This window comes from Jaculus jaculus, chromosome 18 (genome assembly GCF_020740685.1).
Source record: "Jaculus jaculus isolate mJacJac1 chromosome 18, mJacJac1.mat.Y.cur, whole genome shotgun sequence".
Classification (NCBI taxonomy): domain Eukaryota; kingdom Metazoa; phylum Chordata; class Mammalia; order Rodentia; family Dipodidae; genus Jaculus; species Jaculus jaculus.
Window position 1 is genome coordinate 13,146,095 of NC_059119.1, and position 14,551 is coordinate 13,160,645.

The window sequence follows — 14,551 nt, forward strand, 5'->3', positions numbered from 1 at the left end:
GAAAGCACCACGTGGGACTTAATCCCTGTGGAGACCAGTGGCTTCTAGGCGACCATGTCACCCCGCCTGCCCACTTCATATTCAGGGGAGGGGAAGGAGTGTGGGGGCACCACAGTGACGAAGAAGCAGAGGCAGGACTGGACCCCGGGTCCCCGTGGGAAGTGAGACGCGATGTAGAAAGTCTTTGTCCGTAGCAGAGCAAGTTCATTGCCCAGCAGCTGGTGGGCAAGACAGTAGCTGCTTTAAACACGATCAACAGACTAAAATGTGGAGACCTGGTATAAGGAAGGTCCCATGGAGAGGCACAGATGCTGGCCAGGCTGGCTTTGAAGCGGCAATGGCTCCATCTCTGGGGGAACTTTGGGAGGAAGACCATGCAAGTAGCTCTGTGAGCATTTCAGACTCTTAGTACCTACAGGTGGCTGGATCCAGCCAGGGTGTTCATCAGACTCCAGAAGAAGCCAGGAGTCTGAAGAGTCCAGTCCCATTGAACGAGCCATCCTTTCCTGGGTCCTGGGCATTCGGCAGGGTTCTGTAGGCAGCAAGAGCTCAGATGGAAAGTCACTGGTCCCTAGAAGCACCCCCTGGGTCCACTCGCCAGGGAGGCCAGATCTCAGCAAGAAACCTCCTTCCTGAAGCCAGCTTAGCTTAGCCTGCCTCAGTATTGCTGGCCCCTGGGTGTCTCCTGCTGGGAAGGCCATCTTCCTCATGCACACAGACTAGCCTCGGGCTGCATCTCTCCACTACAGGGCCTCCAGGCGGGGGGTCATGGATTTCCCAAGAGGTGACAACTACTGCTTCAGAAGCTTACAGCACTGAGTTGCTCAACAGGGCCCTGCAGCCTTGTTTACTATGAAGGGGAAGATGGCTGGCTACCCCGCCCTCACGCCAGGACACCCTCTTTGGTATGATGGCCTCAGAGTTTGGGGCTTCTGGGTCACCCTGTGAGGACAGTTAAGGGCAGTAACTTCCTCAAGTCCTAAGAATACTTGTGGAGAAGAGTCTCCCACATCCTCGGGGGTCTCCTGGTTTCTGGCCCCCAAGGCAACCCTCCCCCTGACCCAGCCTCCATCAGACCCAGAAAAAGGTTGCGTTCCATACGTCCTAGGCTTCTGAGCTCTGACCACTAGTGGTCACCCACTCAAAAGCAAAGGCTTTAACCTTGACTCACTGCTACCCTGAGCAACCCGCACCTTGGCCAGTTGGTGAACATTCTCAATCCCCCCGCCTGTGGCCTCCCTCATCCCACAAAGCTCTAGGAAGAGGGAAGGCTATCCATGAGCGACTGTGCCCGTGTCTCATCTGATGCTGAGAGGAGAGCAGCTGGAGGCTAGGAGGATGTCTGACTCCATTACGGACAAGCCACACAGAGTCCTAATGACCTGGGCCAGGAGCACTTAGCATTCAGCTCAGCAAGTCATTTGAATAGCCAAGGGCTCTGGGTGCCGGAGACTCCTGGCTGTGGAAGCCAAGTAGGGTAAGGGTCCCAAACTCCCCGGGGGCCCTCTTGGGCCCCATCAGTTGCTCTGCAAGCTGAATCCCTCAGCTCTGGAGCCCTGTGACTCAGTGTCCCGAAGTGGGGCACTGGAGCAGGAAGAGACCATCCAAGGGAGCATAGGGAAGGGGTAAGGAACCAGGGAGGTTTGCTCGGGGTCGCGTGAGCGTGGGGACAGTGGCCCGTGCTGGGTGCGGTGCTGGCCTCTCTGCCTGCTGCCATTCCATGGTCCTGGAAGCCCTGCCCTGCCAGAAGCCGTGGTCTGGGTGCTGGGACCACCCTGCTCCCCCCCCCCCCCCCGTCACACCCCACTCTGTCCCTCCCTCCCTTTGGGGGAGCATCCAGTCTGAGGCTTAGGCCGCTCTGTCTTGGGGTATGGGTGCCGCCGCCTTATCGGTGGCCCCGGCCAGCTTCCCAATGCGCAGATAACAGGCTCGTACAGGTTCTGTCTCCACCTCCCTCTTATCCTGCCTCCCCCCCCTTCTTTCTCTGCTGGCCCGCCCACCGGCACCCTCTTGCCAAGCCCTCCACCTCCATCCTGCCTTCCTCTGGCTCCATGACTGACACTTTTCCTGGGCCCTCCCCGTCAACCTTCAATCTTCACTAGCATGCTCGGAACACTGCCCTTCTGCTGCCTTCAAGAAGCTAGGGGTCCCCTGTTTCCAGGGGACAGCCTTGCCTGCTGCATGAACAGCTGTCAGAAAGTACCCCCCTCTTCAGCTCGGGGCAAGGAAAACACCAGATTCTCTCTCCGAGCCTAGACAGGACCCAAGTTCTGGACTTTGGAAAGTGGTACCTCTTGTTTGGGACTTCTGTGTGTGAGCTAAGGAAACTAAGGGCAGAGAGGTGCCTTCAGTTATCCAAGCCCCTACGATGGGCTTGTGCCTGAGCTGGGGGAGCGTCCCACAGCGTCCTCAGTGCCCCAGGCTGGTCCTTGAGCTACGGACCCTCAGAATAGGGACCAGAGTGATAGAGCCGTCCACCTGTTGCTCAGCCAGGAGTGTGCCCAAGGAATAAGGTGCCAGCGCAGGTTTCTAGTATCACCTGCCCCCCCACACACACACACACACAAACGCTTGGAGATTCTGGGGCCAGAGGGGCAAAGCGATGCCACAGCTGTTGAAAGCACATACAGGAGCTGCCCCCACCCTGTCCCTCTCTTGCCTGGCAGAAGCCACTTGTTGCCAGGGGAGCTGTGTAGGGCAGGGAGCGGGTCCGGGTCTCCTCGATAGCAGTCCCCTGGGGACAGACCTGACTGAAGCTTGGGCAGCTGTCACCCAGTACAGATGTGGCCCCTGGGGACACGAAGCTGAGCTGGCACTGTGCCCTGCCTGCACAGCTGTCCCAGCAGCTAGGGTGGAGATCACAAGTAGGTTGAGGGGGGACCCGAGGCACTCCCATCCTGCTTGGGTTCCACACCTCAAACGGCTGTGTTCCCTCTCTCTCTCGCTCTCTCTCGCTCGCTCGCTCACTGGCACTTGTCCCCCCCCGTGTCCCCCACCCCACCGCCCGGACCTTACCTCTAGACGTAGCCAGGAAGAGAGTGAGGAGCAGGGGCGCCCAGCGCTGGCTGCTGGTCTCGGGGACTGCAGGGACACCCATGTCGCCGTCGGGGTCCGAGCACAGTCGGGGCACGGAGGAGCGGAGCGCAGGGGAGCCGCGGGGCGCGCGGAGCGCTGGCTGGACGCTGCTGCTCCCCGCGCGTGCCTGAGCCTGCAGCGCGGCGGGCGGGCGGCTGACCCGGGCGCCTCGGAGACCCCACAGCGCCCCCGAGGGGCGGCGGGAGGCACTGCGTCCCCCGGGGCCCGGCGGGGGCGGGGGGGGGGGGAGGCCTGCGGCGGCGCCCCGTCCTGCAGATAAGCTTCCCTCCAGGGCCCCGCGTGTAAAACCCTCCTGGTCCCCGTGCTTTTCGGAGATCATGATGGTTGCAAGGCCCATGAAGTGGAGCTCCTTCTAACCTAGCATCATGCCTGTGGTTCTCAGCGCTTGTACCTTGTCCTCATGCACCGACCTGGGCCAAGACCCTGTGCCCTCCACGCCCCCGGCATACCCAGGGCCTAACTCCAGGTGCGGGATTGAAGGAACGCAGGGATGAATGGGGGAGTGAAATCTGACATCGTTGTTGACTCTGCATCTGAGACCCTTGGTACATGCAGCTGCGCACAGGTGCAAACAGGCCTGAAACAGTGGGAGACGGCAGGCTCAAATCCTGAAACCTCAAGACATACTGTGTGGCATCTGTCCGTGTGCCCAGAGCCCCCCTTCCTCCCTCCCTGGTGCCTGAGTAGTCACAGGCTCACTGCAATTTTGTTTACTTATTTAATGTGTTTTTTTAAATAAAAAAAAACATTTTACTTATTTGAGAGACAGTGACAGAGAGAGGCACATAGAGAGGAAGAGAGAATGGGCGCACTAGGGCCTCCAGCCCTTGCAAACGAATGCCAGGCGCATGCACCACCTTGTGCATCTGGCTTACGTGGGTCCTGAGGAATCGAACCAGGGTCCTTTGGCTTTGCAGGCAAGCACCTTAACCGCTAAGTCATCTCTCCAGCCCCAAATGTGTTTGTCTTTTTTTAAATTGTTTGATTCGTTTAGTTTTGGGTGCAGTTGTTTGCTGTTCTGATTTGAGGGTGTGTTTGGTGTTTTGTTTTGTTTTGTTTTGCTTTGCTGTTGCCCTGTGGCTCAGACTGGCCTCACCATTCTCCTGCCCCTGGAGCACTGGGATTACACGTGTGTGTCACCACGCCTGGCCCACAGGACTCCTGTATTCTCCTCCCAGCCCTGATGGCTCCATAGCACATCTCTCCCCTGATGTCATCCAGGCTCTTCATTTTAGTTTTTTTTTTTAATTTTATTTGCAAACAGAAAGATAGAAGAGAGACACACAGAGAGAATGGGCACACCAGGGCCTCTAGTCACTGAAAACCTAGATGCCGGCACCACTTTGTGCATCTGAGTTTGCGTGGGTACCCAGGAACCAAACTTGTGTCATTAGCCTTTGCAGGCAAACACCTTAACTGTGCCTTAACCACCAAGCCATCTATGCAGCCCTCATCCAGGTTCTTGTGATCACTAAGCAAACAGCTCAGTCATCCCCTCTACAACAGGCCCCACCTCCCTTAAGGATCCCCCATCTTTTCTGTCCACGCCCCCTTTGAGGATGACACCAGGTCCAACATACCAACTAGTTGGTCCTTTGCTTGGCCTCTTCTGCCCTCCAGAGCCTGGATAAGTTTTGGGTTCCAGAGCCTCCCTCCCCCAGGGATTCTTTTTATATCTCTCCCACCCCTATACTGAGCCTAAAGCACTCCAGCACTGAGCTACAATCGCAGCCCCCTTCTTTTTTAAACTTTTTATTAACAACTTGTATGGACAGTATACCATGATCGTAATCCCCTTCCATCACCCCTACTTTTCCCCCCAAAATCCCCCTCCACTGACTCCCTCTTCTTTCCAGCTAGTCTCTCGTCTATTTTGATGGCAACATTTCTTTCCTCCTGCAATGCTGGTCTTGCGTTGGCAATGCCAGTCACTGTGAGGTGATGAGCATCAAGGCCACTTTGTGTCTGGAAGACAGTTTTGTAAGCAGCACTTCCCTTTGGCTCTCACCTTCTTTCTGCCACCTCTTCCGCAATGGTCCCCGAGCCACAGAAAGTGTGATAGAGATGTCACACCTAGTGCTGAACACTCCACTGTCACATCTCAGCACGGTGGGAAGTTTTGAGTCACCCCAGTGGTCACCGCCATCTGTGAAAAGAAGCTTCTCTAACCAAAAGCGAGAGCAGCATTAATATATGAGCATAAGAATAAATGTTTAGAGGGCAGTTTTGGTGTGGGCATAATATATCCATTTAGCTGACAAGAATAGTTTCCCCCGAGGGCTTTTGACCTCCCTTGCCATAGGCTGTTTTGTTTTTTTTTTTTTGACTAGGTTCTCAGTACTGCATGAATTCCCTCCCATGAAGCAGGCCTCAAGTCCAGTCAGAGAGCAGTTGTTTCCCCCAAAACAGACATGCCACCATTGCACCTGTTGGCATATTTCACGTGGTTGGCCAGCCATAAGGCTCTCGGGGTCCGCTGCTGGTTAAAACTGTTGATGACTTCCGCTCCCAAAAGGCTGCATGCTGCACAGCGCTTTGCAGCATCCCGACAGGGTCCACAGGGAGGAGGCTTCCAGCTCAGCTGCAGCGTGATTTCTTAGTGACAAGCAGCCCAGGCATGTGGAATCTTCATCAATAAGGTCTTACCATCTAGTTCCTGTGGGCAACCAAGAGCCTTGGAAATAGCCTATAATGTTTTGGGGGAATCAGGGACCTCCCTGGCCAACAACTCACTGGAAGGTATCCTACCACTGACACTAAAAAAAAATTTTAATTAACAATCAATGGCTTCTGGGCACACCATTATCCACCTCCCCAGAATACTTCTGCCACCAGCTCCTTTTTAAAAAAAAAAACTTCTAAGTTATCCAGGCTGGTCTTGAACTGGCAATCCTGCTGTCTCAGCCTCTTGATTAGGTAGGAGTACAGGCCTATGTCATGAGGCGTTTACTCCCTTGATGAGTCTAAGTCCTTTGTACAGGCCAGGCGTAAGAGGCTGACTACTGCACTGTCCCCTAAGTGGCCCACCTGGAGTGAGCACAGGGCTGCCTGAATGGAGCTATGGAGTGGCTATGACAGGGGTGACCCCAACAAGGGCACGGGTTGCAGGAGAGGAAGGGCGTAGCTGTGCCCAGCCCAGCTGAAGATGCCAGGGGTGCTCCTGACCCTGTAGGGATTGTGAGTTCCCAGAGGTTCCCTGGTTGAAGAACACAGGCCAGTCAGAACCCAGAGTTCCAGGAATCAGAGTGGCGGGACAGATTGAGAGCCAGGAATTAATCCTATTTTGGTTTTGTTCTTTTTTTGTTTCTTTTGTTTTGTTTTGTTTTTCGAGGTAGAGTCTCGCTGTAGCCCAAGCTCACCTGGAATTCACTATGAAGTCTCAAACTCATGGAGATCCTCCTACCTCTGCCTCCTGAGGGCCGGGACTAAAGGTGTGTGCCACCACACCCAGGTCCTATTCTTTCTTTCTTTCTTTCTCTATTTATTTATTTATTTATTTTACAAGGTAGAGTCTCACTGTAGCCCAGCCTGACCTGGAATTCACTATGGAATCTCAGGGTGGCCTTGAACTCACGGCGATCCTCCTACCTCTGCCTCCCGAGTGCTGGGATTAAAGGCGTGCGCCACCATGCCCAGCCATATATATATATGCAATGAGGGTAGGGGAATGGGCATACCAGCACCTCCAGCCACTGCAAAACAAACTCCAAATGCATGTGCCACACTGTGCATCTGGCTTTACCTGAGTACTGGGGAATCAAACCTGGGTCCTTAGGTTTTGCAGGCAGATGCCTTAATCACCAAGCTATCTCTCCAGCTCACTATTCTTGTCAATTTTTGTATGTGTATGTTTGTTCATATGTGTGTGGGCACACGTGTGTGCAGATGCATGTGCACGTTTGCAGGTATGGAGGCTAGAGGTCAACGTCAGGTGTCCTCCTTAGCTTCTGTCCCCCTTATTCTTTGAGGCAGGGTCTCTCAGTCTCTCACATAATCTGGAGCCCACGGATTCAACTAGACTAGCTAGCCAGCAAGTCCTAAGGATGCACTTGTCTCTGCCTCGCCAGCGCTGGGACTACAGGCGTACTCCACAACACTGACATGGCTTCTGGGGATCCAAAGTCTGGTCCTCCTGCTTTAGTGACAAGCACTTTACCCACCAAGCCATCTCCCTGTCCCAGAGTGTCCTGCTCTTGTTAGGGGATATTATGCAAGCCTAATATACCTGGAGCCAGAAGCAGCCCTGAGATGGGAGCCCCAGAAGCTGTCAAGACACAACCCAGGTACCTAGATGTGATTCTGACCTTGGGACACCACCTCGTAAGACAGCCTGGGCTCTTCGTGGTGGCAGAGTGTGCATTTTCTTCTCCTGCGGAGGGACCAAACCAGCAGAGGTGAATGAGGTGGACACTAGGCTTGTTTCTCTCCCCGGCCTCAGCAGAAGTGAGATGGGGCCACCCAGGGTAGACCTCAAAGCACCTCTCCCTTCCTTCCCTCCTTCCTCCCCCACCACGCTGCCCAGCGTTGAGCATGGGAAGACACAGGCATTGCCCAAGCTGTGGGCGTCACCTAGAAACCTCAAGCCACCTTTCCCCAGTGCTAGGACAAGACAGAGCAAGACACAGGAGTTTGACTTCCTCCAAGAGTGGGTGGGTGCTGGGGAATGATTCTCACAGCCATCACCAGGACCGTGCAGAGCATATGCTGGCCTCCTCCTTGACAATCCCCATCACCTACACGCAGGTCTGAGTCAAGGCAGGATGGCTACAAGGGACAGCTTGGTGGGAGCCCCGACTCCAGCCCCAGCAGCCTGTACCGTGGGTGGCCAGACACTTCCAGGGAGTCTTTGAGGTGCACCTGGGACAGAGGCCAGGAGAGGGTGGCACCCTTGTGCTCCTGCTGGTATTGGAACCCAGGGGGGCTCAAGATAGGCTCATGGGTGGATGTTGGGGAATGAGTGCCCACAGCTACCACCAGGACTGTGCAAAGCATGTGGTGACCTCTTCCTTGGCAGTCACCATTGCACAAACACAGTCCATTAGAAAAAGAGATGTAAGCCCACCTGAGCTGCAAAGGGTGCATGAGATGTTGGAGACATTTCATTCTTTTTTTTTATTTAAAAACAAATCAGGCTAGAGAGATGCCTTAGTGGTTAAGGCGCTTGCCTGAGAAGCCTAAGGACTCATGTTCGACTCTCCAGGTCCCACATAAGCCAGATGCACAAAGTGATGAAATGCACAAGGTCGCACATGCACACAAGGGGGCGCACACGTCTGGGGTTTGATTGCAGTGGCTGGAGGTCCTGGTGTGCCAATTCCCTCTCTCTCTGTCTCTCTCTCTCACTCACTCACTCTCTCTTGTACTAAAAAAAATGGTCAGTCTGTTGGACTTGCCTCAAAAAAATATTTACATATTCATTTGCGCGCACGTGTGTGTGTGTGTGTGTGTGTGTGTGTGTGTGTGTGTGTGTACCAGGGCCCCTCATCCCTGCAAATAAACACAAGATGCTCATGCCAATTTTTCATTTTTTGTGTCCCGCTTACATGGGTGGCTTGAGATCTTGAAACCCCCCCAACCGCCCCCTCACACACACACCTGGCAAGACAGGCCTGGGCTCTTCTGGGTGGTAGAGTGTGCATTCTGTTCTCCTGGAGAGGGTCCAAACCAGCAGAGATGAATGAGGTGGGCACTGGGTCCTATTCCCTCCCCAGCCTCAGCAGAAGTGAGATGGGGTCACTCACGGTAGACCCCAAAAAGGTGTGAGCGAGCACCTTTAACTGCTGAGCCATCTCCCCAGCCCGGTCGTTCATTCTGGAGATGAGCACTGAGGCTGATCATGTGCTCGTTCCCTCTCCTCTCCACTCTCCACTGAAGGCTGAGAAACGTAACATGATGGTTTCCCCACCTTGTGTGCTTGCTTTGAGTGTGGGCACAGGAAGGGCCGAGGGCCAGAGGGCAACCTGGTTTCTCAGGTGCTGTCCACCTGGTTTGTTTTGGAGTGTTTTTGGTTTGTTTTGTTTGTTTCAAGGTAGGTTCTCACACTAGACCATGCTGACCTGGAACTCACTCTGTAGCCCAAAGCTGGCCTCAAACTCACAGCAATCCTCCTACCTCGGCTTCCCAAGTGCAGGGATCAAAGGCATGTGACACCATGCCTGGCTGCAAGGCCTCCACATGGGCCAGGCTCCCCGGAAGCCCAGATAATCCTGGTGGAGGAAGAGAAATGATGGAGATGGGGTTGGCTCAAGGAAAAAATGAGAGCCAGCCAGATGTGGTGGCGCACGCCTTTAATCCCAGAATTTGGGAGGCAGAGATAGGAGGATTGCTGTGGGTTCGACGCCACCCTGAGACTACTGTATAGTGAATTCCAGAGCAAGACCCTACCTCAAAAAGCCAAAAGAAAAAGAAAAAAAAAAAAATGAATAGCAGCACATGGCCAGTTTTTTTTTTTCCATTTCCTGCTCTGTTTATGCAGAGCCAATCAGCTGGCTGTGATGGATTCTTGGGTGTTGACTGGTTGAATATTACTCGTGGTCTGATTGATCCAAGTGTTGGCTAGACATGGCCTTTCACAGGACTGCAGCAACGTGTCACAGGGAGGCCATCGTGGCCCGTGAGTTGACTGTTTCGTGGATTCACAAAGTCTGCTCATGAACTTGCTCCCAATCCCAAGCCTCACCCTCTCTCAAGTCTGGGAATAAGTATTTCTTTCATGTACATAAGCCATAGGTGACGTTTAATTACTGTGATGGGCCCAGTACCTCACATTCCTGCCTCTTGCAATCGGGTAGGTAAGACTCTGGTATAGACAAGGCTGTGAGTTCAGGAGATGTCTGGCTTCATCCAATATGCCTGTTTTGAGGGGAGGTGGGTTGTTTTGTGGGGGTTTTTTTTTGTTGTTTTTTGGGTTTCTTTTTTTTTTTTTTTTTTTGGTGTTTGTTTGAAACAGGGCCTCTCCATATGGCGGTGGTTGGCCTCAGATTCACTATGTAGACCAGGCTGGCCTCAAGTGATTCTCCTGCCTCTACTTCCCAAGTGCTGGAATTATAGGCTTGCACCACCACCCCTCAATAGCCTCTGAGCTTCCTTCTTCCCTGTGACTTCCCTCCTCCTCCTCCTCCCACGCTGTCTCCCGTCTTTCCCTCCCCGCGTTCGCTCACACAGAGTGAGTTCATCCCAGGAACACAGCCATCTGGATCGATCTCAGGCTCTCTGGTCCCCTGACGGAGTCGCCTGACCATATTTTTCTCCCCCAGGCCACCACCCACGTGTACGTGACCATCGTGGACGAGAACGACAACGCCCCCGTCTTCCAGCAGCCTCATTACGAGGTGGTGCTGGATGAAGGCCCAGACACGGTCAATGCCAGCCTCATCACCATCCGGGCTCTGGACCTGGACGAGGGGCCCAACGGCACCGTCACCTACGCCATTGTCGCGGGCAACATCATCAACACCTTCCGGATCGGCAGGCACACGGTCAGCGGCTGAGGGTGGGGTGCAGAAAGGAGGGAAGGGGAGGGACAAAGCTCTTCCAAGGCTTGGTGGAGAGCTTGGTGACACCATGTGGCACAAGGAGCAAAAACAGAGCCTGGGGAAAAAAATTTAGTGATGAAGGTGGACAACCTGGATTAGGATAGAGCCTTATGTGGCCTCAGCTGGGCCGAGATTGATTAGTAATGTCTGCCATGAACAAAGACTAAGCAGTTGTGGTCAGGGTGTCAGAGCCTGACCACAGAGCCAGGCCCACCGCTCATCATGGCCTCCGCTCATACCTTCTATGTCCCCAGGGCATCATCACTGCTGCCAAGGAGCTGGACTATGAGATCAGTCATGGTCGCTACACCCTGATTGTCACAGCCACAGATCAATGCCCCATCTTGTCTCACCGCCTCACCTCTACCACCACGGTGCGTGGGTGGGATGTGGCGCCCTGAGGGGGTGGGGGTGGGAAAGGACGGGGAGGTTCCCAAATGGCTCCAGTAAGCCGGGCGTGGTGGCACACGCCTTCAATCCCAGCACTTGGGAGGCAGAGATACAAGGATGGTGGTGAGTTCGAGGCCACCCTGAGACTCCATAGTGAATTCCAGGTCAACCTGAGCTACGGTGAGACCCTACCTCGAAAAAAAAATAAAAATAAAAAAAAATAAAACAAAAACCAAATGGCTCCAGTGGTGGGGGGCGAGGTACCGGGTATGCAGGAAATTGGCCAGAGTGTAAGAGCTCTGTCTCAGTAGAACGCACTCATAATCCCAGGACACAGGAGCCAAAGGCAGGAAGATTACAAATTCAAGGCAGAACCTTGTGTCACAGAGATGGCTTAGTGATTAAGGCTCTTGCCTGCAAAGCCAAAGGATCTAGGTTCAATTCCCCAAGACCCATGTTAGCCAGATGCACAAGGGGGCACATGCATCTGGAGTTCATTTGCAGTGGCTAGAGGCCCTGGTGTGTCCATTCTCTCTCTCTCTCTCTCTCTCTCTCTGTCAAATAAATAAATATGAAATATTTTTGAAAAAATCTAGAGCCAAGGAGGCCCTGGTGCTCCCATTCTCTCTCTGTCTCTCTGCCTCTTTCTCTCTGTCACTCTCAAATAAACAAATAATAAACAAACAAATTTAATGTTAAAAAAATCTAGAGCCACACATAGTGGGCACACCGTTTAATCCCAGCACTTAGGAGGATGAGATAAAAGGATCACCATGAGTTTGAGGCCAGCCTAGTGCTACAGAGTGAGTTCAAGGTCAACCGGGCTAGAATGAGACCCTGCCTCAAGAAAACCAAAATAAATAAATAAATAAAATAAAATAAAATAAGACCTTAGAGCTACCAGTTCCATGGTAGAGTGCTTGCCTATCGTGTGCAAGGCTATGGGTTTGATCCCCAGCACTACAAAGAACAGAGAGGAGGGCTGGAGAGATGGCTTAGCGGTTAAGCGCTTGCCTGTGAAGCCTAAGGACCCCGGTTCGAGGCTTGATTCCCCAGGACCCACGTTAGCCAGATGCACAAGGGGGCACACACGTCTGGAGTTCGTTTGCACTGGCTGAAGGCCCTAGTGCGCCCATTGTCTCTCTCTCTCTGCCTCTTTCTCTGTCTCTCTATTGCTCTGAAATAAATAAATAAAAATAAACAAACACTAAAAAAAAGAACAGAGAGGAGATAGAGAAGAACTGACCCACAGGCACAGGTTAAGAGAGCCTTCCACCTCTGTGACCCTGTGTAATTCTTGCCTCGGCCCCAAGGGCTTCACCCTCAGACGGGGTTCATAGGAAAAGTTGCTGAGGCACCCATAAGCAGTTGGTCCCAGACCCTAGCTTAGCTGTCCACTGTCTCAGGTGCTTGTGAACGTGAACGACATCAATGACAACGTGCCCACCTTCCCCCGGGACTATGAAGGGCCTTTTGACGTCACCGAGGGCCAGCCAGGGCCCAGAGTGTGGACCTTCCTGGCCCGTGACCAAGACTCGGGCCCCAATGGGCAGGTGGAGTACAGCATCGTGGATGGAGACCCCTTGGGTAAGTGGGGCCTGCACCGGGCGGTGGAGGCAGGCATGGCTCTGAGGTCTCAGGAGCAGGGTGGGGGAGGTGTCCATATAGCTGGCCCCACCACTGTGTGACCTTGCCCTCTCTGGGCCTCAGCCTTGTACTCCCCCCCCCATAAGATGATGGTGAGGGTCATCTCCCACCCTTTCATCACAGATATGGTGAAAACGCCCTGACATCTGGGGCAGGGACCAGTGGCCTTGAAGGGTCACGCGCCTCACTGGGAGTGGGTAGGAAATGTCTTCAGTACATGTGCAGAGCACAGCCCAGCCCAAGGTCCCCAGGTGCCACCCACTGACAGCCAGTACATCTGCTATGGCTGCTCTCCTAGATCTGAATGCAGCATATGCCCTGGCCAGAAGGAAACTTTCAGTAGGTCAGGAGACCCAACCCCAAAGAGTCAGGAAGTCAGGGGACATGTGGAGAAGGAGGGACCGTGGAAACATAATAGGGAATGGTGGGAACCCTGGCAGCAGTGGTCACCCCATAGTGGCCTGGGGGGGGGGGGCTTTCCCACTGCTAAGCTGATCCTTCCCATTCTTTACTTGTCTTGTTTGTTTTTGTTTTTTTTTAATTATTTATTTATTTATTTATTTGAGAGCGACAGACACAGAGAGAAAGACAGATAGAGGGAGAGAGAGAGAATGGGCGCACCAGGGCTTCCAGCCTCTGCAAACGAACTTCAGGCGCGTGCGCCCCCTTGTGCATCTGGCTAACGTGGGACCTGGGGAACCAAGCCTCGAACCGGGATCCTTAGGCTTCACAGGCAAGCGCTTAACCGCTAAGCCATCTCTCCAGCCCTTGTTTGTTTGTTTTTTTTAATATTTTATTTATCTATTTATTTGAGAGAGATAAAGAGACAGACAGAAGAGAGAGAGAGAGAGAGAGAATGGGCATGCCAGGGCCTCCAGCCACTGCAAACGAACTCCAGATGCATGTGCCCCTTTGTGCATCTGGCTTACGTGGGTCCTAGGAAATCGAGCCTTGAACCAGGGTCCTTAGGCTTCATAGGCAGGCGCTTAACTAAGCCATCTCTCCAGCCCCTTGTTTGTTTGTTTTTTTTTCAAGTAGGGTCTCACGCTAGCCCAGGGTGATGTGGACTTCACTATGTAGTCTCAGGCTGGCCTCGAACTCACAGCAATCCTCCTACCTCTGCCGCACCACCACGCCTTGCCCATTCTTAAAAAGGAAAGCAAACATGCAAAGTTCTGTGAACCATTGTGACCATTGTAATTGGTCATTGCATGATTATTTATTTTTTTTTAATTATTTATTTATTTATTTATTTATTTGACAGCGACAGACACAGAGAGAAAGACAGATAGAGGGAGAGAGAGAGAATGGGTGCGCCAGGGCTTCCAGCCTCTGCAAACGAACTCCAGATGCGTGCGCCCCCTTGTGCATCTGGCTAACGTGGGACCTGGGGAACCGAGCCTCAAACAGGGGTCCTTAGGCTTCACAGGCAAGCGCTTAACCGCTAAGCCATCTCTCCAGCCCTGCATGATTATTTATGAGTAACTGTGATATGCTGGACATGTGGCAGGTACTGAAGGATACAGAAGAAAACTGAGCCAGTAGACAGGAGGGAAATCAGCTTAGACAGAGGGGGCAGCAAGGGCAAAGGTCATGAGGTCACAGCATGCCCCAATAGACTCATGATTGTGAAAAGACCCTGTGTCTAGTATGAAGTTGAGAAATAGGATGAGCAGGAAGAGATGATATTGTCTGGTTCTGAAGACTATTTTTATTTGTTTGTTTACTTTTTTATTTAATAAAGAAAGAGGCAAATATATCTAGATAGAGAATAGGCACACCAAGGCCTCTCGCCACTACAAATGAACCCAGATGCATGTGCTACCCATTGCATTTGGCTTTACCTTGGTACTGGGGAATCGAACCTGGGTCCTTAGGCTTTG

The 14,551-nt window shown here is 53.0% G+C and overlaps 2 protein-coding genes across 4 annotated transcripts in view; one reads left to right on the forward strand and one right to left on the reverse strand.

The window, feature by feature from the left end:
* The window catches only part of Vsir (V-set immunoregulatory receptor), a 29,472-nt gene extending 26,300 nt beyond the window's left edge, over positions 1–3,172 (reverse strand). For 2 of the 3 annotated variants that reach the window (XM_045137516.1, XM_045137515.1), the window contains exon 1: positions 3,016–3,171. In XM_045137516.1, the coding sequence (XP_044993451.1) occupies positions 3,016–3,097 (82 nt within the window). In that variant the 5' untranslated portion in view covers positions 3,098–3,171. Of the gene's footprint in view, positions 1–3,015 lie in introns of all 3 variants that reach the window. The other variant, XM_004657893.2, reaches the window with a different exon arrangement.
* Cdh23 (cadherin related 23) overlaps positions 1–14,551 on the forward strand; it is a 402,602-nt gene that overhangs the window by 351,628 nt on the left and 36,423 nt on the right. Inside the window, exons 38-40 of the mRNA XM_045137514.1 lie at positions 10,353–10,574; positions 10,886–11,005; positions 12,428–12,608. Of these exons, the coding sequence (XP_044993449.1) occupies positions 10,353–10,574; positions 10,886–11,005; positions 12,428–12,608 (523 nt within the window). The remainder of the gene's footprint in view (positions 1–10,352; positions 10,575–10,885; positions 11,006–12,427; positions 12,609–14,551) is intronic.